The 23,047-nt window shown below is 44.0% G+C and overlaps 1 protein-coding gene across 2 annotated transcripts in view; it reads left to right on the top strand.

Moving 5' to 3' along the window:
* The first annotated feature begins 6,276 nt into the window (after positions 1-6,276).
* IRF6 (interferon regulatory factor 6) overlaps positions 6,277-23,047 on the top strand; it is a 17,926-nt gene continuing 1,155 nt past the window's right edge. The window contains exons 1-6 of one of the 2 annotated variants that reach the window (XM_008059999.2): positions 6,277-6,532; positions 15,748-15,952; positions 17,386-17,514; positions 19,919-20,077; positions 21,122-21,514; positions 22,033-22,151. In XM_008059999.2, coding sequence (XP_008058190.1) covers positions 15,859-15,952; positions 17,386-17,514; positions 19,919-20,077; positions 21,122-21,514; positions 22,033-22,151 — 894 coding nt within the window. In that variant the 5' untranslated portion in view covers positions 6,277-6,532; positions 15,748-15,858. Of the gene's footprint in view, positions 6,533-11,048; positions 11,226-15,747; positions 15,953-17,385; positions 17,515-19,918; positions 20,078-21,121; positions 21,515-22,032; positions 22,152-23,047 lie in introns of those variants that run through there. The other variant, XM_008059998.2, reaches the window with a different exon arrangement.

Genomic DNA, 23,047 nt, shown 5'->3' with positions numbered 1-23,047 from the left:
TCAAAAAAAAAAAAAAAGAACGAAGGAATGATGTTGGTGTCTCAGGACTCTGGTCTGGGTCTGTCTTAGAAAAGCCTAAAGCCCGTTCACTCCTGAATCTGCAGTTCTCCTGGCCAGGGGTTACATGAGATCAACACTGAACTCCTGCATTTGTATGCATATCTCCCCTTCCTTCTTTGACTGGGCTAAGTTTTGTCATCTAGTCACCTTTTAGACACCAGCTTAGCTTGGACAAAGCTAGGATTCAAGCTGTAGGTACTGAGATGGAGTTTGGGCTGTCAGCATCTAGAGACTGGAACCAGACAGAATGATCTTTTTTGAATGTTATACAGCAAAGTTTTTAGGCAATGTGGAGAAAGTGTGGCAGGTAGTCCATAGGCCTTCTCAGACCAGTCCAGAGCCACTCAAGAGAGTAAAAATTCTCATGAATGCCATCTTTAACTTTTCCACAGAAGGACAGGGTTAGTGGATGGGAGGCCAGTCTAGGTTGAGTCTAGGCATATGGACTACACTCACAGAAAGTCCTGACGATGGACGGGTGAAAGAGTGGGGCTGTTACTTGGTCAAAGAAACTCTCATTTCTATTCTCTCTTCTCTGCCCCTTATTTAGCCATATCTCCTCAAGGGAATTATTCACTAGGCTCTAACAGTAATACATTTCTGAATTATGCAGGTTATCATTAAATGAATCCTTGCCTATAGATGAGGAGGAGGATGAAGCAGTGGAGAAAAATAACATTTTCTGAGGCCCAGTGTTGTTTTATTTATCTCATTGACCCCCCTTGTCAGTCCTGTGAAATAGGCAGTTCTCATTTAGGAGGTAAGTGAACTGAGGCTCAAATAGCCCATACAATTAGGAAACGAGAGAAGGAAAATCAGAGACAAGTTTTGACTTATTCAAAGCACAGTTTATTTTTCTGAAGACCCCAGTGCTGCCTCTAGAATTTAATCACAAAGTTAGGTAACGTTAGGACTGGAAAGCAACTGCGGGATTTGTTCACATCTATTGCATGAATGGGGCTCGGGCTCAGTGATGGTGACACACTGCTGGTACTGAGTATCAGGGGAAGGACTGATACTCAGGTCTTCTGACTCCCAAAGTGCTCATTCCCTGAAAAAAAAATGAATGATAATATTTTGTTAAATATTATATAGATCTGCTTTATTTTTGTTATATAACATCTTATTTTTATTTTTATAAATTTATTATATAAATATGGGGTACAAGTCAGGATTAGTTACATTAGCAACCTATGTGCAAGTGAAGTTGAGGCCTTCAACTGGTCCTCACTTCCTCTGGTTTAGGACCAGGTACCCTTTGTTATGTCTGCCCACCTCTCCCTCCAGCCCTCACAACCCCACAGTATTCTGCAACTGCTGATCCCCCACTTGTGCTATTGTGGTTAATGTTCAGGTTAGATCAGCTTTAAGAATCAAACAGGACTGAAAGCTTTATAACCAAAACATCACCCCTCCCCACTCTCTTTTTTGTTGAAATATTTTGTCTCCTAATATTTTAATTGAAATCTCACATCCCTTCTTTTTTCCCCTCCCATGTTTTGTCCTTTCTTAGCTTTGTAGGTTAATATATTTACTTTGTCTTCTCTTAACCTTATAGGTTATTTTTAAAATTTTTCCTTCATTGTCATTGTACTGGGGTGGTCTGGAAAGTAAGAGGAGAAAAACACGTTTGGTCAGTCATTCATATTGAGCAGAAGTCCACGTTGTCATCACACTGCCCCTCAACAATTCTGTATCACCTGAGTTTTCATTTTTCTGAAATCAACACTGTCCAGAACCCACATAGCTCATGCTGAGCTTTGTGCTAGGGGCTCCTGGCTCACAAGAGTTCCATTTGCCCTGAGCTGGCTGCCCTCAGGACTTGACAGATTGGAGTGAATGATTTACACAGAGGGAACAAAGAGCAGATAACAGCAGTGATGGTTGCTGTGTTCACACCACACTCCACCCATTTCAGAGAACTTTCACATTCACTATTTCATTTCAAAGCAGCAAATAATCGCAGAATAGTTTGCTTGGTGCAGACCTTGAAGCCAAAATCAGTCCCCTGCTCTGTCCCAACAGGTCAGCAGATTTGAAATCAGAACTCTGAATCTCACATTTATGGTGATTATTAGATTCTCATTTGGCTCTTTTGTCTGCAGAGCCAATTTACTCCCCATGCCAGGGGGAGAAGGGAAGTGCATTCTCAATATTTGCAGTGAAGGAGAGGAAGAAAGGGAGGAAGGCCCCAGAGTAGAACTTACTTCTAAGTAATTTACTCAGCTTTGTTTTTTTCTCCTCCACCTTCTATATAGATCCAAGTTTGGAATAAAGAAAGATGCTTCTTTGAGAACACTTTCCAGTGCTCAGCTTAGTTCAAGATTAAAAAGAGAGAAACAAATAACTCTGAACACTCCAATGGGAAGTCTCCTAGATCCTAAGCCAAAGTCTGTATCATTGCTTGGGTTGGAAATGAGATTCATTTATTTCTCCATTGCCAGCCTGCTGCAATTCCCTGCCATCTTGATGCTTCTAGGATTGGGGTGTATTCTAGAACACAATCCACAGAGGGTAAGGGAACAGAGAGAGGGACAGTAAGAGAGCAAGACCAATGTACATTACAGTTTAGGCTGTGGTTTAGGCAATGTATTAGGCTCAACTGTAGCCCTAATACACCTTAAAATACTTGGATAGAGACGGAGATGAGCAAGGGCTAAGAGAGAAGTTAGTATAGACCTGATGGGTTCTAGAATGCCTTCCTGAAGGCTGAGGGGGGGTCTGAGTTCTCTTGAAAGAACACAGAATTGGATTGCTACCCCCCACTTTAGCAGCCCCACCAAAATGCAGTCTAGCCTCAGATAATTTGCTCTCACTGACTCCAGAAAGACTAAGGTCTCTACTGTACCCAGCCTTTGGAAAGATTCCCAGTTGCCACACCCTCTGCTCTACCAAGGAGAGAGTGAGATTTTGGTTCATGGCATTATTGTCACATGTCTAATATTATATTTAAGGTCTCCAGGTGGTGAAAGAAACCCCTCCCTAACAAATAAGAGCTGACTGGGAGCAGGAGAGGGGAATTGCCTGATTCCCTGTGGCTGTGAATCAGGGCTCCTGTGCTGAAAAGCACATCCCACTGCCTGAAACTCATACTCACAAGTGAGTCAGCAATGTCCTATCTGAGCACTGATGGGAGCAAAAATGATGGGAGCATTGTAGGCCCAAGCCATGTTGGGGATGTCTGACTCTCAATGGGGCTCTTCTGAGAATACAAAAAAACCTGATTCCTCAGGAGCTTTTGGAAAGACTCACAAGATGTTTTTATTCCCTAGACCAAGCAGATGTGTCTCAAGAAAACAAGAATTCAGGTTAGACTATTGCCAGGGCTTATCACTTGAAGAGCCAGGAAGTTCCTCCTGGTTGCCACCTTAATTTCTCCTACTTTATGCCCTTTCATTGATTCTTCAGTTGAGTGACATGAGAGCTGGGACCTTGTTTTGTCAACTGCAATATCCACAGTGCCTGGTCCCATGAGTGACTGTCTTTCTAAATAGTTAACAGGGCCAATCAGAATAGACCCTGACTGGAATGCTGAGCAGGGTTCAGATGGAAAGAGCTCTGGATTTGGATTCTAGTCTTGGTTTTGTAGCGAATTTGCTCTGCAACCTTGAGCAAATCACTTGACCTCTCTAGGCCTCAGTTTTCTCATCTACAAAAAGGGAAATCTGAACTAGAGGTCACAAACTCAGATGCCTACAGTGTCAGACAATTAAAGTAAATGAGTGAGCTCAATAGGGTGGGGTTGTCCTGACTGTAACGTGTCGACTCCCTCTACATGGGCAGCGGTTGCCAGGTGAAACTGCTGGCCAGTTTCCAGAGTCCTTCATTCTTTAAGATTTGCTCCGAATCTGGAAGTTTATGTGAAATCTCCTGATATTCAAAGCACTGTGTGGGGAAAAACCAGCTAAGCCAGTTTTATCCCTGAACTAGAAAATCTACAAGAACCCTCCCACCCTGAATCTTTTGATTCTAAAATATGTGTCTTCTAAAGAAGATCTTTAAGAGATCACCATAGTCATGGGAATTTCAGCTACAGCAAAAGTGAGTGGCTAGGTATGGGCTCATCCTTGTATGTCATTGGGCTTTTGGTTCTCCTCAAACAACACTCTCCCAGTGGTCTTGCCCCCTCTCCCTTCCATCTCTCATACAAACAGTGGAGTTTGCTTGGTTTCAAGATACCAGCCCCAGGCTAGATGGAAGATGCTGCTTGTCCAGTGAGCTCATCAGCAATAAAGAGCTGTCTGTGCTGATGAGCTAGCCCTTCCCCTGAGTGAAGGGAAGAGTGGCCATAGGGCAGTGGTTGAGACAGAGGCCTGGCTGAGTCAGACCTCAGGGCCTTGCTGCCTTCCCAGTGCTTGCTGGCTACACCCCAAGTCTAAATTGGGACTAGGAATCAAGTCTACATTATTATCAATCTGGGGCTCTCCAATACACTTGTATTAGTATACAATGGCTGCCATAACAAAGTACCACAGAGTGGGTGGCTTAACCAACAAACACATTTTGTGTCATAGTTCTGGAAGTTAGAAGTCCAAAATCAAGGTGTCATTAGGTCACTAGTCCTGAGTCTGAGAATTTCTTAGCCAGATGTGTCTCTGTCCTTGGCTTATAGATAGCTGTATTCTCTCTGTCCCTTCATATTATCTTCCCTCTATGGGTATCTCTCTTTAGGTCCAAATCTCTTCCTTTTATAAGGACACCAGCCATATTGGATTAGGGCCCACTCTAATGACCCAGTTTTAACTTCATTACCTCTGTAAGGATCCTGTATCTAAATAAGGTCACATTCTGAGACACCAGGGGTTAGGAATTCAACAAATGACTTGTTTTTGGTGGGGAACACAATTCAACTCATTATACCACTTCATGGTCTCAGTTTCTTACTCATTACTTTAAACACCAAAACCTAAGTAACCTGCTCATGCCCCATTTCTTCTGTGACAGCTCAGTGCTTGAGGGTGGGCAATTCAACTCATTTACTGCTGCACAGCTCCCTGCAAGCATGTCCTCTAGATCAGTGGTCCCCACTCTTTTTGGCATCAGGGACTAGTTTCATGTAAGACAATTTTCCGTGGATGGGGGTGGGGGGAGAAAGAGGGGCTCATCAGGCATTATATTCTCACAAGGAGCATGCAACCTAGATCCCTTGCATACAACGTTCACAATAGGTTTCGTGCTCCTATAAGAACCGAATGCAGCTGCTGATCTGACAGAAGGCAGAGTTCTGCTTGCCTGCTGCTCACCTCCTGCTGGGCACCCAGTTCCTAGCAGGCCACTGACTGTTACCTGTCAGTGGCCCAGGAGTTGGGGACCTATGCTTTAGATGGACAGGGAAGATGAGGGAACTCTCATCAAGCACTTGTTAGGGACACACAGGACTTAACTTCAGGTAATAACAAGGGATACCCTCTCATTCTGTGAGGTATTGTCTATATGGTACTTTTCATCCTTACACCAACAAAAACTGCAAGTACACATATAGCACTTTGTAAGATCCAAAAACGGTTGCAAGCACTTTATATGTAATAATTTATTGAATTTCCACAACACAGTTTAGGTAGGTTCTATTAACAAACTCATTCGACAGATAAGAAACTGGGGCCCAGAGAGCTTAAAAAACGTCCACAAGTCTGTAGTAACTGACGGAGTTGGGATTTGAACCCCAGTAGTTGACTTCAGGGTTTATGCTCTTAATATTACACGATAGTGATTAGGAAAGGAAGGAATTATTATCCTCACTGAATAGGTGAGGAAACTGAAACTAAGGAACGAAGTAACTTACCCAGGGTCACAGGAGTGAGAGGCAGAGTAAAGGCAGAATTCCAATCCTGGTAGTCATGTGGCTTCTCCCAGTCAATGCCAACTGTCCAGAGTCCTTTCCCCACATCCAATTCCCCTTAACACAGGCCCACAAATAGTGGGGCCAACCTAGAATCTCAAAACCCTTGTTTGTGCTTAACTGTCTCCATACCTCAGGGTAATTATGGGGCATGAAGGAGAGGAGGCACCCTCTTGACTTAGATCTGACCTCCCAGTCGCTTCCAGTTCCCAGGACCACTAGCCCTGAGGCATCAGGGTAGGCCGAATCTGAGACTTTTTTGGCCAGGGTTAGAAGCGGGGGTATAGGGTGGGAAAGAGGCAGGGCGGGGAGGAGCCGTCCAGAAACGCAAAGTATCATATTTCTTGCAACTCGCCAATCCGAAGCTCTAAGGGGCGTGGCCACACATGGAAGGCGTGGCCTGGTGGCCGGGATGGCTGCGGCGTCCTGGGGCGAGGCGCTGACGTGAGCTCGGCGCACCTGGGCCGGCCAGGTAGGGGCCGGTGGGGGACTGGGGGCGGAACCCGCAGTCCCTGCTTGCGCAGAGTCAGGCGCCCCTTGGCCAGGCTGTCGAGGAGTGTGGTAGCGACGGTGATCTTCGCTGCGGACTTGGTTTGGAGGGACATCAGCTTCTGGTAACCGGATTGAGGACAGGTGAGGACGCCAACTTCTGGAGAACTGGTTGAAGGAGGGGAGGCTCACCCGCTAGTGGGAAAGCGTCTGCCCCAGAGTTTGGGGGTGGGGGAGAGCTTGCTTGGGGACATACGTGTTTTGGGGGGATACCCACTGGGGTTGGGTGCCCTGTCGCCCTCCTCCAGGTAGCTTTGCGGCGATCTCAGTTTTATAGCGCTAGGCCCCTCTCGATACCACACTTAAGTCTACTCTTCTCTCGCCCCCTCGCCGAAAAGGAGGGCGCTGCTCTTGGCCCCCACCCGCCCCACCATCCGATAGAGCTAGCCCCTCCCCTCCCACTCCGCCCCAAGTCTTACCAACTTGCTTGTTACCGGTCCCTGTGTCCCAGAGAGGGGATTTCCCAGGTCCGTCGGCCGCTGGTCTTGGTGGGCGTTTTGAAAAATTGGGGGTCAGGAGCTTTGGGGTTTTTGGTTGGTTTGTTTTCCCTCCCTGAGTTTGTCTAGCAGCGAGGCCTTTCGCCCTGGGCCGGGGAGATCTCCATGGATTTCCAAGGAGCCAAGCTAGGTGTTGGGGAGGGTGGCGCCGGGGTGTGGTTGCTGTCGGGGGTGAGGCCCTCTTTGCCTAAAGGGGCTGGCGAGCGGGTGTGGAGAAATGGGGAAAGTCTCCCAGGCTTGACTGCAAAGGAGGCCTGAGGTGCCACTCTTTATAGGGAGCCTGCTTTGTGGTAAAGGGGTGAACCTGCCCCAATGTGTTCTCTTGGCGGATGTCAAGAGTGGAAACCAGGGAAAAGAGGCAGTGGGAAAAGGTGCTTGAGTAGGATTGGAAAGGCTGGTGCTGACCCAAGAGAGTAGTTTAGGGTTAGATGTGTGTATGATACATGGCAATAGCACCCAATACCTTGCAACTCCTCTTCACCATCCCCCAACTTCCATTCAGGAAAGAAGGGTGAGGGGAATATGGCTATAGGCCCAGAGTTCACCCCTAAGCGGGGCTGAACTAAATAGAGGGAGGCCTAAGGAATTTTGAGAATGGTATTTCACTTTCCTTCGGGAGGAAGGGGAAACAAAATAGGACTACCACTAAGACCTATCTACAAGGAATGGTGTGTGTGTTTTACGCTGAGAAAAACACCGATGGCCGAATCTTGGCTTTTGGGTGCCAGTGTCCTGTGGAAACTAGTTTGGGCAAGGGATGCAGAGGTGGCAGTGGGGGTATTTATAAAGGTCCTGTTTCCTGTAATGGGGGTGTGAGAGACAACAGTTAGTGCCCTAGGGAGGTTGAAAGTGTCCCTTGCTCTAACTCAGTGAGAGAGGTGTAGATGGGTTAACGTCTTTGTCATTTGGCTGGTTAAATACCTGTTAGAGACACAGACCTTGAATATTGCTGTGATGGCAGCTAGAGATACCAAGGCTGAGTTAAGCTAGGCTAAGGTTGTTCTGCAGGCATTGGGACTTGGGTGGCAAGAGTGTTTAGAAAGAGAACTATGATTTAGGTGTGTTTGAGAGTGGGTGTCATACAGTCTCCAATCCAATAACTTTATTGGCCCTCCATGTTACTGGGATCTTTGATGTGTTTTTGGTTTACTCTCTTTGTGCATTGAAGATGGTAAGGGCTTGGAAGGCAGGGTGTAGTGGCAAGATTTGGTACAGCACGCCCTGACTCAGGAGTGTTAGGTCTGGGTCTCAGAAAAGCACCTGACTTTTCTGTGTCTCAGTTGACCCAGCTGGGGTTAATAATGCCATGTACAGGTTCATGAGGCTGAAAGCAGACACATTAAGTGCATGTATAAACCATAAAGCCTATGCAGATATGAAGGTTACCATGCTTCATAAGAAATTTCTTATTGTCCTGAGGCTAAAGAAATACTACTTGTAGGTTTTTATTTTTAAAAATTATAAATTAAACATATCATTGTAAGAAAATGTGAATTCTATATAAAAATATATAGAATATAAAAATACCTATAATCCCATCACTACATTGCAATGTCTTGTTGCATTGGTGTGTTTCCCTTTTTTAGTTTTGTGTATATGTCTGCATGTAAACAAGTGTATTTTATATTACAAAATGGAGATACTACTATGCAATCAATGTTGTATGCTGTATTGCCCCTTCCTTAACTTCATATTGTAAACATTTCTCCAAATCCAGTAAACATTATTTGACACCTGCTGTTAATGGCTGTTTGATATTACAGCCTGTGAACCTGACACAATGTACTATGCCTCTCTCAATCATTTTGATTGTTTTCAATTTTTCTTTCTCTGCCTGTTTTTAGAGTTGTAGTAACTGGGTGTTGAGTGGGAGAGATTTTGGCTGACTTTTAGAAGGTGAGGGAGGTAGGGCACGGGCATGGGCAAGGGACAGGTCCAGGTCCAGGTACAGAGGAGGGCAGGCTGGGGCTCCTTCCATGGGGCTGCTCATATATAGTCCATCTTAGGAGAACACTGAGAAACCAGGGCTCTAGATCTTAATCACTGATCTCTATGGGTGGCTGCTTCTCCTTCCCCATCACCAGTTAAAGTTCTTGGTCTTGGCTTGGTTGCCTTAATTTTGTCTTGATCGACTGTAGATCAACTACAATAAGCTCTTTTCTTCAAGTACACAATCAGTCAAGAGGTGGATTTCATGTGGCTGACAGGCCCAGACACAGGACTTACCAGTTATTTCAATAGAAATTCTCAAAAGCCCTTTACTAGGTTGACTGATTTACTGTCTATTTCACTGTTCTCTTTTTTCTTTCCTTGCCCCATCCCCCTTCCTGTAAGGCTCGGACTGGGGAGGAGAAGGTAGAACTTGCCCTTAAGAGAATATGCACTCCCTCCTCCTTATAAGGTATACATGCTCTCCATGGTATGATGGCTTCACATGCTGCCCTGCAAAATACCCTAAACCAAAGTCAAGTATGTGGAGGCACTTGAACACTGCATGCCAACCTCACCTGCCCACTGTGAGCTGTGCTCCCAGGCGGAAGGTTTCAGTTGCAGAACTTGGTAATTGGGTCAGAAGGCTCAGGTGAGAGCAGGTCTTGTCTTGCTCTTAAAGTGCCAGTGGCTGAGTTGGGTTTGGGCTTTTCATGGTTTTTTGGGAGTCTGGTTAGGGAGAGATGTGGTGTTAGGGGCCACTCCCTCAGCTAAGCTCTTTTGAGTGGGAGGCTTCAGCTGATACAAGTGGTTTGGTTTCAGAACTGTGATCCTGGTAGGGATCTTCTGGGTGTGGAGGTGACTTATTTATCTTCCTTTCCTCTGCAGGTCCTTGTGGGACTTGAGATGTTCCAGTGTGGATTTCCTCAGGAAGGAAAGTCTAATGAAAACATTGAGCCTTAGTGTTTAATAGCTAGCACAGTGCTTGGCACACAGTAGCTGATTAACAAATATTTGTTGAACGAGTGATCTTTTTCCAGGCATCCTTTTCTAATTTTAAGTAAAAATGAAACAAAATAAGAACACCAAAAAATTCAAACACGACATCCCAGGCAAACAATTCTCTAGTAATAGGTTTTTCCTTCAGGTGCCCAATCTAGGCAGGCCTTTGTTTTCTGCTGTGCATGCCGGCTGCTGTCTAATGTTATCTGCTATGCCCATGTATTTTTATGAGAATCAATTGTAGACTTTACCCAGGCTGGCTCCTGCAGCTAATCAGTTCACTCCAGCCTCTGTGGTAAGATCAACAGACCCAGGTGAGGAGGCTGTACTAGCCATGCACGGCTTGTTTTGTGACTGTTATTTGTACTCTAGGTTTAGGAACTGTGGTATTTAATGATTCTAGGTCTTCTGAACTTTACCAGACTCAGTTTTTGGGGAAGTATTCTCAGAGCTGTTGTCTTCAATATTCTTAAGCTTTTTGGACACTGGACTGTCTTGTGGATAACCAGCTGAGACCCCTTTTTCTCTGTGCAGAACCTTTGGGTGTTGAAGGAAAAAGCAAGCCAACTCAAGGTGGTACTCTTCAGATCCTCAGGGACACTGCCTGTTCTTCCATGTAAGTGAGGACTTTGGAGTCCAGGACCCACCCTTCTTCTACTTATCTCTCACCACGATGGTGTCATTTCTTACTGAAATATTCCTATTCACTTTTAGTTTTAGTTATCTTATTTAAAAAGAAAACATGCTTCCCACCCTATATTTGCTATTTCTATAACTTTTTTCTTTCCTCTCCTGAGATGAGATTAAAAAGAGCAATTTCCCTTCTCTCCCAAAGCCCTTGGTACTTCAGGAAGGACTGTGTTCCAGCAGGATGACATCACCTTTTTATTTTTCTTCTTCAGGATTTAAATAGAAGAAATGTGATCTACTTGCATGATAAGTCCGATTTGGCTAGAGCATGAAGTATAAATGGCTTTGGACTAAGAATCAAAAGAACCTTTTAACCCCTGTTCTTTTCTTTCCCACCTGGCACAGTGTATTCCCCTATTTAGTTTCTTTGCTGTAATCTAGTGAAACAGTAGCTCTATCATACGGGAATGGTGGCTGGGAAGAGTTCCCAGTGTGGCTGGCCTAATTCTTCTGCTCTTCCCACTTTTCCCCCCAACCCCCAGATCATGGCCCTCCACCCCCGCAGAGTCCGGCTAAAGCCCTGGCTGGTGGCCCAAGTGGATAGTGGCCTGTACCCGGGACTCATCTGGCTACACAGGGACTCCAAACGCTTCCAGATTCCCTGGAAACATGCCACCCGGCATAGCCCCCAACAAGAGGAGGAAAATACCATTTTTAAGGTAAAGGACTTCTTCTACCATCTGACTTACATTTTTTTCCAGTTTTCTCAGACCTCTCTTTCTTTCTTTCTTTTTTTTTGTATTTTGACATGGGGAATATACGTATATCCAAAACTCTGATGAAACAGAGAGAATGCCTATGATGGGGGGGGGGTGCCCAAACTTAGCAGGCATAGCAATTCCTTTTGTTGTGGCATGTCTACAATGGTTGGAGCCCTTTATTCTTTCCCACTGGTTGAAGGTACTCACCTCATGTCCCAGAGGATATGAGGTGGCATTGGCTAAACTCTTATAAGTGATTATAGTTATGTAATTGTTTCAAAAACTGCCAAGGGTCAGCAGTTGACTCCCCTTCATTCACCCATGGCTGTTGCTATGGAGAGAGGTACTTGGGCTTGGGGAGAGATGTCCAGACCAGGACAGAACTACTGGGGGTTAGCAGGCTCTTAACATATCCTGTGGGAGGGGTATAGAGAGCCCTCAGCAAGTTTTTCTTTTGATATTAAAATATTTTGCCCTATCTATAACCTCTGCTTAAAAATTAAAGACGATTTAATTATAAGTTTTATTTTGTAAACGCATGTTCTTAAAAACAGCTCTGATATGATCGTCTATTTATTTTACTAAGTCATTTTATTTATTTATGAAAACAAGATTTGCTCATGTAGCTTTTTACAACATTTAACTAAAACCAGATCTTGACTTAAGACAGAAGTAGGTGGACAGCCTGATTGTGGGAAAGAGTTTCATGTGGTTTGTAACTCTGAAGGCTGTGCCTCTGTTCCAGACCAACTTCTCTTTGCTGGTCCCTTCCATCTCCTGAGTAGCTTTAGTTCCTGCACCCTCAAGATTCAGAGAAGTGAGCATGTCACCAGTGAAATCCAGTCTCTACAGTGGGCCTCTCAAGATTTGTGCTCTGGGTTATTGATAAGATTGGATCAGGAAATGGCAGAAAATATGGACTCCAAGGAAGGCCATCCTAGAGATTTTTCCCACCCAGCTTAGTTATGTCAGGTGTAGAGAGGAGAGGCAGAAAGAAAATAGGCCTGAGGTTACTTAGAAAGAAAGTCAATAAGCACTTTACATTTCTATTTTAAATAATGATATAAAAGTGATAAGGAAAATGTCTATAAACCAGTACCAATTATTGGAGTCAGCATTTAGAAGAGAACAGGTCAGTGATGGCCCAGTTGGCCTCTTGTGGCCTTGGTCTGAAAATAGATTTGCTGTTAAAGTGTCCTGGGGAAGTGGCAGGTTCCTGAAAGCCCCACTCAAGAACGTGATCTTTATGCTTGGGGTTTGAGGAAAGGGTGGGTGTGGGAAGGCAGTTTTGCTTTATTTATAACTGTTTATCTGTTTGCAGAATGTGGAGGGAGGGTCTGAGAAGTTGGGAGAAGAGTAAGGATGCTTTCACAGATCTCAAGTTCCGATGGCAGGAAATGCAGATGGGACACTAGCTTTAAATGGTAATGGGTATCTGTGCCCATTATCTCATTTAATTCCCATGACAGCCCCACAAGGGAGTTATTACCTTCATGTTGTAGATGCAGAAACTGAGTCTCAGAGGGGCTGAGTAACTTGTCAAAATTACACAGTCAATAAGCGGTGGAGCCAGGATTTGAACCCATGTCTCTCTGTTCCCTTCTCCCTCCTGCCATCAGACTGCCCCCTTTTAATCAGGAATTGGAAGACCTGGCCTCAAATCCTACGATCATCAGTTGTGGGGCCTTGAGCATATCATGTCTCCTCTTTGGGTTTCAGCTTCTCTCTTAGTAAAATGAGGATGAAACCATTCTTGCCTGCCTCATAGGATTATTGTGAGAATTGAGTTGAATACAGTATGGGAAGGGATTTGTAAAGCACTACAAAAGTGCAAGATTATTTCCTTTTTAGGAAGAGATATAAGGACCTACAGAATGATCAGAATCTGTCAGAAGCAAGACTCAGAGTGGGTTTCATCAAGTAATGTTTATAAATCACAATGACTGCCACATGGTACTTCTTAGGCTCTCACTTCTTGATTCTAAAGTTCCAATTTTCAAGGGTACAACCCTCTGCTGCATTATCCTTGGGTCCTCAGTGTCATCTAAGTGGGCCCTGGGGAATGGCTGTGCCATGAGCAGAAGAGCTGGGACAGGGTTAGTTTGGCTGCTCTCCATGAAGGGGCAGGGCTTTAGGGAACCACAGAAATGTGCAGACATCTACCAAAGTCTGCATAGCCCAAGTTGGCTGCGTGGGGCTAGAGTGAGCATGGGCACAGAGGATTAAACAAATAGAAGGGAAAATGACGGAAGGCAGCAGCCAGGTACCACCAAGTAACTAGAGATATGCCTCCCGTATACTAGGAAGCAGTGAGGTTGAAATCTCCTATATCTCCTATATACAGAGGATGCCCCCAAAAGGTATACACATTTTAAGAAAGGAAAAAAAAACTGTATTAAAATTTTAATATGCAATAAGATGAATACAAGTCACATTTGACTTCTGCAATTACAAAAGGTGCTCAAAGTGGTTACCCTCAGCATCCAGACACTTCTGATTACAACAAACATCTCTTAATATCTCTTGAAATGTGTATATATATTTTTTTGGCACCCCCAGTATAAGGGGTTGGGTGGAATGGAACAGCAGTTAGGTCCCCCAGTTCCCACTAAGCCACCTAGGGCAGAACAAGGTAGTCAAACTTCATTTCATGCCACAAAGCAAATGGAGGAACCCAAATCTAAGAAGACAGTAAGAGGAAGTGAATCTGAATGGGAACAGAAGGATTTACATTTGCTGTTGGAAGAAACTTCTTCATGATTGTGAGGCTCTGTAGTGGGTGACTGAAGGATATCAGAGATCTCAAAAAATGGGGCAGAGGAATTCAATTTCAGCTTGAGGAAGTAGTCTACACTCAGAATCAGAGGCAGGGAGTTGGGTTTGGTGAAGTGATATGCCCTGTCAGCTTGAAAAAGTTGGTGTGTATTTTTCATCTTGAGTTCTCTACTAATGAAAGTTTCTGCATCAGAACATGTTAAGCTCCTGGACAAAGCTTAAAGATTACGGAATACATTAGTGGTGGGGGAGAGTGGATATCTGTGAGCAGAAACATAAATGCCAATTGGACCTGGAGTAGGTCTGGGTTCTACTGCCTGCTTTGTTGCTGAGAACCTTGGTCTATGGCATGAGCAGCCTAAATTTATTTTTTTCCTCACTGGGGAGACCACCTTGTTCTCCTTGTCTGGGGTAAGTGCTGTGAGTTTCCATATTTGAAAACCAGAGAAAAGGAGTCAAAGTGGTTTTAGTCCATGCTGCCAGCCACTGGTATGGCTGACAGCATGATGTTTCCAATGAAGTAGGAGTTTCAGGGCATAGGGAAAGATAGGAGATGTGAGTTTATTAGGACTTGAGGCCCTCAGCCAATGGTACAAGCTGAACTCCCAGAGTGTGCTTTGTGTTCTACTAAAGGTACATGGTTTCTACAGTTTTTTTGTTTGTTTGTTTGTTTTTTAGTTGGAGTCTTACTCTGTTGCCCAGACTGGAGTGCAGTGACACAATCGTGCTACCGCAGCCTTGACCAGCTGGGCTCAGGTGATCCTTCTGCCTCAGCCTTCTAAGTAGCTGGGACTACAGGCATGCACTACCATGGCTAATTTTTTGATTTGTTGTAGAGACAAGGTCTCACTAAGTTGTACAGGCTGTCTCAAACTCACAGGCTCAGGCAATCTTCTTGCTTCCACCTCCCAAAGTGCTGAGATGAGCCACTGTGCCTGTCTTATAGTTCTTTATTTATGCATCAGATTGATGACTGAAGGGAGGTGCCCAGCAAGGATAAACTTCATATCATCTGTGATCCCCATTTGTCATACTTACTGTTATATAAGCAACTCACATCAAAAATGGATAAGCAGGCCAGGCGTGGTGGCTCAAGCCTGTAATCCTAGCACTTTAGGAGACCTAGGTGAGAGGATTGCCAAACCTACACGTTCAAGTACAGCCTGGGCAACTTGGTGAGACCTCATCTCTACAATAAATAAAAAAATTAGCTGGGCGTGGTAGCACATGTCTGTAGTTCCGGCTACTTGGAAGACTGAGACAGAAGGCTTGATTGAGCCCACCAGGTCGACGCTGGGGTGGCCATGAGCACACCATGCACTCCAGCCTGGGTGACAGAATGAGATTCCAACTAAAAAAAAAAAAGTTACCTGAAATTCTGCTATCCATAGTTACCATTTGGTGCATATCTTCCCCATACTTTTCTTTCAATCCTTTATTATATCATCCCTGTGACAGGTGCTGGTACCAATGCTTGAGATAAGGCTCCTCCTTTCAATAGATTATATTTGCACATGGCTTAATTTTCCCTCGGCCCTACCTTGCTTGGTCCTAAGGGCAGTGTTTCCTGATGCAGTCTCTGTAAATTGGAGTTGGGATGGTGGGGCAGTCATGTGAGGGTGTGTGTGCATGAGAAAAAGTGAGCACATGCTTTGCAGTGGTTCTGGAAAATAGTAGACACTCACTGCAATTTCCTGTTCCTCAGGCCTGGGCTGTAGAGACGGGAAAGTACCAGGAAGGAGTAGATGACCCTGACCCAGCTAAATGGAAGGCCCAGCTACGCTGTGCTCTCAATAAGAGCAGGGAATTCAACCTAATGTATGATGGCACAAAGGAGGTGCCCATGAACCCAGTGAAGATATATCAAGTGTGTGACATACCCCAGCCCCAAGGCTCAATCATTAACCCAGGTGAGGTTCCAGGTGCCCAGCAGAAGGTAAGCAGTATGACACATTCTGGACTGGATTCTTAAAGAAATAGCCAACTTGAAAATAGCTTGGCCTATGAAATTTAAGTACAGTAAAGCAAGAAAGTCTTTCCCCAGGAAAGACCCAGAGAACAAAAGATGTAAACTCTGGAAAATCCTAGGGGAATGGTTATTCACATGATTACTTAAAGCATGAGAAAGTAGAGGAGGTATAGATTTCTACTGTAAAAATAGCCTTTCTTGGGACTCAAGAAGACAGGTAGTTTTGAAGGAGAAGGAATTAAAGCTTAGAAGGCCTTCAGTTCTAAGCTGGGCTCTTATCATTTTATTACTTTGGGACTTGAATCAAGTCATTTGACCTCTTTTTTTTTTTGAGTGGAATCTCACTCTGTCACCCAGACTGGAGTGCAGTGGCCACTCCTGGCCACCACAGCCTCAACCTGCTGGGCTCTGGCAATCCTTGCGCTCAGCCTTCCAAGTAGCTGGAACTACAGGTGTGCGCTGCCACGCCTGGCTAGTTTTTTTGATTTATTGTAGAGATGAGGTCTCGCCAAGTTGTCCAGGCTGGTCTTGAACCCGTGGGCTCAGGCAATCCACTCACCTCGGTTTCCCAAGTCGCGGGATTATAGGCTGAGCCATGGAGCCCAGTGTCATTTGACCTCTTGAGCCTCAGTTTCTTCAACTCTAAAATGCGGGATCTCATCTTTACTGCCTACTTCAAAGGCTATTGTAAGAATCAAGAGACATGACATGTAAAAGCTATTAAGTCATTTTTTTATAATTATTTTTAAAATTGACAATAATCATACTTATTCATGGGGTACATAGTGATCTTTCGATTATATAATATACAGTGATAAGAACAGGGTAATATTAAGTGCTCTGTAAATGTTAGGTAAGTGATCATTTAATTTATAGATACTTTGACTAAGAGAATCCTCCTGATCCTCCTATTCAATCCATGCTTAACAAGTACTAAGAGTCAGATAATCTATATGTGTACTCCAGTGAACAGATCTAGGGAGGCTCTACCTTGAGGGAGGGGTCTGTTACATTAAGCCTATGAGGATAAGAAATTGGTGTCCTTGAGTCCTTAAAAGGGGATGCTAGTGTGTAAAAAGCTAATGTGTAAATACGCTAATGAGTCAGAGATTTCTAGGAGAAGAAAGTAGAGTCTGTAACTCCCAAATAGGAGAAGAGAAGAGAGCCTGCACCAGGGCTCTATAGAAAGAGTAGGAACTAGGGTTAGTACTCCCTTGAATCCCACTCTTTTCTCTTTTTAGCTAGGGAATTGAGGGTGTGTACGAAAACCAAGGAGCCTCTGGGCCAGCAGACCCTAGCTTGGATGGTGAGTCAGCTGCAGGGATGGCAGTGAAACCTAAACGTCTCACCTGTGGGTTTGTGTGTCTCTGGTAGGATCCACAGGGTCTGCTCCTTGGGATGAGAAGGATAATGATGTGGATGAAGAAGATGAGGAAGATGAGCTTGATCAGTCGCAGCACCATGTTCCCATCCAGGACACCTTCCCCTTCCTGAACATCAATGGTGAGTGGGGGTGGTGAGTGGTACAGAGGGGATAAGGAGGATGTAAGGGGCCTTGGAATTGCCGATGCATTGCTGCCCTGGGAGCAGGATTGGCCCTGGCAGCCAGGCAGCTGTTCTGTTAGCAAACAGGAGTCATAGGTGAGGGAACTCCACAGGCTCTGTTATCCTGGTACAGTGGGGTGGATTCTAGACATAGAGAACATCTTCAGAATATTAAATTATAATTCAAATAAATAAAAAGTTTAAATTCATTCTTAATCCGACATACAGATATATCAGTGGTTATAGATTGTGCCAGTTTCTTTCAGGTCAAGTGTAGACGTCACTTCTATGAATTGTATTTACAGTATTTCCCTTGGTAAAAATTCCATGTTACTTTATTAACAGAGACCACTCTGCTTAGGCTGTATTATGGGAAACTTATGGTTTCCATAGCTGTGAAGGCTAGGCTCTGATAGAGCTTATCTACATGAGACTTTTCTCTTCTCTTATGAACTTTGGAATTCAGCATCCCAGGAAAAATGAGTCGAGAGGTTAGGATTCCACAGTGTGACAGAGCAGGTGCTGAATCTCCCACTGTACTTTCTGAGGATTCTTGCACACAAGTGGAATTGTTCTTCTGTGGCATCTTCCCTTCATTTGTCCACTAAACTGCTCCTGCTCAAATGGCTTGCATCCAGCTGAACCGCTTTTCACTAGCTTTTTAGAACTCTCTGGCTGTTATTGGTCAAAATGAGATAACATGGGCCACCTATAAAATTTAATACTACCAATATGATTTCTTAAGATTTTGGGGTACACTGCTCTAGGAGATGCCACTACATCTGAGAATCAGGAAATGACTCTTTTCTATCCACTGTCCCTGCTTCATTTATCCTACAACTTATATCTTTGAAACCAAACAATGGGTAAAGAGAAATTTCATAGAGATCTTCCAGGCCAATATTGTCACATGCTACATTCCTATTTGGCAAAATTTAAGACTTGGACATCTAGAAATGTGAGATCCTTTCCCAAATTATTGACTGACTCATTCTGTTATTCTCACCTTTTGAAAAGATGCGATCTGTTTCCAGGATCCTGATTTCCTATTTCTGTTTATATTTTATTAAAGTTAATGTTGTGTATCCTTGTGTTTTGGGCTACCTTGGATCCTTTTTTGGAAAGTTGTAGAGTATATATAAAAAACAAAAAAGTAAAATGGGAATGTAGATTTAACCATACTTGTACACAAAGGGTCAAAGAAACATTAACCTCTGTGATTTCAGAGCTGTTGGGGCAGAGGAAGAAGAATTGTTGAAGAATAGATGCCTAAGAGGTGAGGCCAGGAGGAGAAATCTCTAGACTTTGGAGCAAGTCAACTTTGACAAAAGCAGAGAAATAGGATAGGTTTTTAACTCACACACACACACACACACACACACACACACTCTCTCTCTCTCTCTCTCTCTCTCTCTCTCTCTCTCTCTCTCTCTCATTTATTTAAAGCTTTAATTAGATACTTTTGAATAAACAATACTTTAACTTCACAATGGTATAAAAATGTAATCCATTGAAAGGTTTTACTTCTATTCTGTCCCCTACCATTCTAGTTCTTTCCCTAGAAAAGGCAGATCCTTCTAGGTTCTTGAGGACTTTTCCAGACATTTAATGACTGAAAAAGTATTTGCTTGTTTTTAGTGGAATTTCTATACATTAACACTTACTCAATGCCAATCAATTCAGTTGAATTCATTTTATGGAAGAAAACCAGCTTCTTATTTAATTGCTGGGGCCAAATCTTACAATACAGAATCTCTCCTTGTCCCTTCTGATTTAACCCAGAGAGAAAACTCACTTGTCTGTATGTTAATCTTCAACAAAGTTTTTAAAATTGTGAGTTTATGGGAGAATAATATAGTTAGGAAGCAGAAGCAGGAGAACCATATTTCTTTTCTTTTTTTTCTGAGTCAGGGTCTCACTCTGCTGCCCAGGCTGGAGTGCAGTGGTACGATCATGGCTCACTTCATCCTCAAACTCCTAGGCTCAAGTGATTCTACTACCTCAGCCTCCTGAGTAGCTGGGACTACAGGTGTGTGCCACCACGCCTGGCTAATATTTTTAATTTTTTTTGGTAGAGATGGGGGTCTCATTGTGTTGTCTAGGCTGGTCTTGAGCTCCTGGGTTTTAGCAATCTTTCCACCTTAACCTCCCAAAGTATTGGGATTACAGGCATGAGCCATTGTACCTGGCCTCCTATTTTTTATTGTGTTAGTTTTGGGAATCATTGATGGCCTGGGAGATCATACAGCTCATGGTTCAGTGTTTGACTCTTGTCTACTGACCTTGTTAGTTCTTAGAGCCTCAGACCAGCTGATGTGCATGTGTGGTGCCCCTGCCTACTCACCATATTCTTTTGCTTTAGGTTCTCCCATGGCACCAGCCAGTGTGGGCAACTGCAGTGTGGGCAACTGCAGCCCTGAGGCAGTGTGGCCCAAAACTGAACCCCTGGAGATGGAAGTACCTCAGGCACCTATACAGCCCTTTTACAGTTCTCCAGAGCTGTGGATCAGCTCTCTCCCAAGTAAGTGAGCCCTGATTGTTCTTGCTGACTCTTCTCCTATTACAGATCCTTTCCTATCCTGCCTTCTGCCTCCATTTCTTTGCCATATATAGACAAACGACCTGTCCCACAAGTGCCTTCTGTTTCCTGGCTGGCCGATGAGTCACCAGGGAAGAAGTAAAGAAAGAAACATTGGCCTAAACCTACTTACTCATGGAGATGCTCTGACTAGTAACAGCTCCAGGTTACTCATCTCTTAGGTGGGTGGGAGGTCTGGGTTTATCAATCTGGAAAGGGGACTTAGTGACAAGGCCAGTTGTGGGATAGGGAAGTTAATGCCCATGGGTTTGGTTGAGGAGGCTTTTGGATTTGGTGGGAGAGGGGGGTTTGGTAGGATCCAGGGCAGGGGGTAGGGGTGGGAAACTGACTGAATTTGGTACAAATGATCTTAATGAAGACTAAATGTCATTGCCTGGGTCTTCCTTTCATATGAAACATGGTGGTGGTATGACTGCTAAAATTTTGTTCAAGAGACTAAATAGCTTTGATAAGGCCTACTGGGTTCAGTGGAAATTTTCTGAATAAAAATTAACTTTGTTGTGAACCATGTCCTTTTATGGTATATTATTAGAACAGATCTCCACTATGTACTCACAGGTGTAATTTTCAGGAAAAATGACTTGGGTCTTTAAACAATGAGCTAAAAATGAGACATAAACCAGACACCTTAGTGTTTAGTTCCTTCCCGTGCCTATTGATATGAAAACTATATAGCATGGAGATACAAGGACCACTTTGCTTGGTGAGATTCTAGCCTTTAGGGTGTGATGATTAAACAGAGATAGTATAGATGGACCTTGAACTGTTTACTTCCAGACTGCCTTTTGAGTGAATATTTCAAGGGTTTGATGATATCTCCCTTAATTGCAGGGAGAATAACCATGGCAATAGTCTTCCTGAATGCTGGTTGGCAGGTGGCTTGATCTTACTGGACTTGCATGAGTTATAGGGATAGATGGGCAGAGCAGCAAAGCAGGACTCTCAGTGTTGTTTCTAACCTTGCAGTGACTGATCTGGACATCAAGTTTCAGTACCGTGGGAAGGAGTACGGACAGACCATGACTGTAAGCAACCCTCAGGGCTGCCGGCTCTTCTATGGGGACCTGGGTCCCATGCCTGACCAGGAGGAGCTCTTTGGTCCCGTCAGCCTGGAGCAGGTCAAATTCCCAGGTCCAGAGCATATCACCAATGAGAAGCAGAAGCTGTTCACCAGCAAGCTGCTGGACGTCATGGACAGAGGACTGATCCTGGAGGTCAGCGGTCACGCCATTTATGCCATAAGGCTATGCCAGTGCAAGGTGTACTGGTCTGGGCCATGTGCCCCATCACTTGTTGCCCCCAACCTGATTGAGAGACAAAAGAAGGTCAAGCTATTTTGTCTGGAAACATTCCTTAGTGGTGAGTATTTTTCAGAAGGTTGATGGTGGGAAGTATATCTTTGATCCCCCCTTTCCTTTTCTCTCACTCACTTTACTGACTAGGCACAGATCTTTGTCAATATCCCCCAAATATTACCAGCTTATCTTTAACTTTGAAAGGGCTTCCTGTTCATCATATTCAGCAGAACACATATTCTTTTGGGAAATATCTGAGTGGGGAATTCAAGCAGACAATTTTAGAGAGAACATTGAGATGTGAATTTTACAATGTGGTTTGAACCCCAAGTTGAGATCAATGATGTCTAATAAAACCCTCTAAAATTTGTGCTGTCCAGTATGGTAGCCACTAGTCACGTGTGGTTGTTGTGCTCATAAATGTGACTGATGTGACCAAGGAACTGTTTAATTTTGACTAATTTAAAAATTCATAACTACATGTGGGCAGTAGTTATTATATTAGACAACATAAAAGATGATATTTACTGAGTGAATAGGGAATGACCCAGTATACCAAATTTGCTCTTCTACCTTCTGCAGATCTCATTGCCCACCAAAAAGGACAGATAGAGAAGCAGCCACCGTTTGAGATTTACTTATGCTTTGGGGAAGAATGGCCAGATGGGAAACCCTTGGAAAGGAAACTCATCTTGGTTCAGGTAAGAAGACATGGATTTGTCAACAACTATTCTCCTTTTGGCCAGTGTTTTAAGCCCCAAGTCCAGGTTGAGCCCTGACAGAGCATCCATCAGCCTCTGTAGGTTTTTATCCCATCAGGTGGGTTAGCAGAATCAAGCTTTGTGCAGTAGGTCCAAGATGGAGAATGCAAGGTCCTTAAAATGGATGACTGATTTAGTGGAGACCTTATCTTTCACTCTCTTACTGACATTAGAGTCTTGCTTAACCCTCACAAGATATGACCCTTTGCCACTCTTCTTAGAAAAACTGAGTTGCTTTTAAGAATATAATTTTATTTTAGGAAGTGGCAACAAAGCCACTTGGGCCTGGCCTTGGAGTTGTGCAAAAAGACAGGCAATAGATGATACATATATGTATATATCTGTGTTGGAGTCTCATTCTGTTGCCTAGGCTGGAGTGCAGTGGCACGCTCATGGTTACTGCACCCTCAACCTGCTGGGCTCAGGCGATCCTTCCTCCTCAGTCTTCCAAGTAGCTGGAACTAGAGGCGCACCAACATGCCCAGCTAATTTTTAAATTTTGTGTAGAGACAGGGTCTCACCAAGTTGCTCAGGCTGGTCCTGAACCCCTGGGCTCAGGTAATCTTCTTGCTTGACCTCCCAAAGTGCTGGGATTACAGGCTTGAACCATTGCGCCTAGCAGTAGATGATATTTGATTAAAAGTCTCGGAGTTGTTTATTTAGGCATGTGATGTAAGGTTACATCTAGGTTCTTTATCTTCATTTAAACCAAATTCTAGAGTAAGCCTTGGCAGGATGGTCCAGAGGGATATGAAGGTGTATCCTGTATTTAGATATTAGAGTGGGGGGCTTCCTCAGGGCCTCATTAATTCCTTCTTTTTTTTTTTTTTTTTTTT

This window comes from Carlito syrichta, unplaced genomic scaffold (assembly GCF_000164805.1).
Source record: "Carlito syrichta isolate Samal-C Ts95f unplaced genomic scaffold, Tarsius_syrichta-2.0.1 Scaffold304470, whole genome shotgun sequence".
Taxonomy (NCBI): Eukaryota; Metazoa; Chordata; class Mammalia; order Primates; family Tarsiidae; genus Carlito; species Carlito syrichta.
The sequence above is the reverse complement of the archived record's forward strand: the minus strand, read 5'-3'. Positions and strand labels throughout refer to the sequence as shown.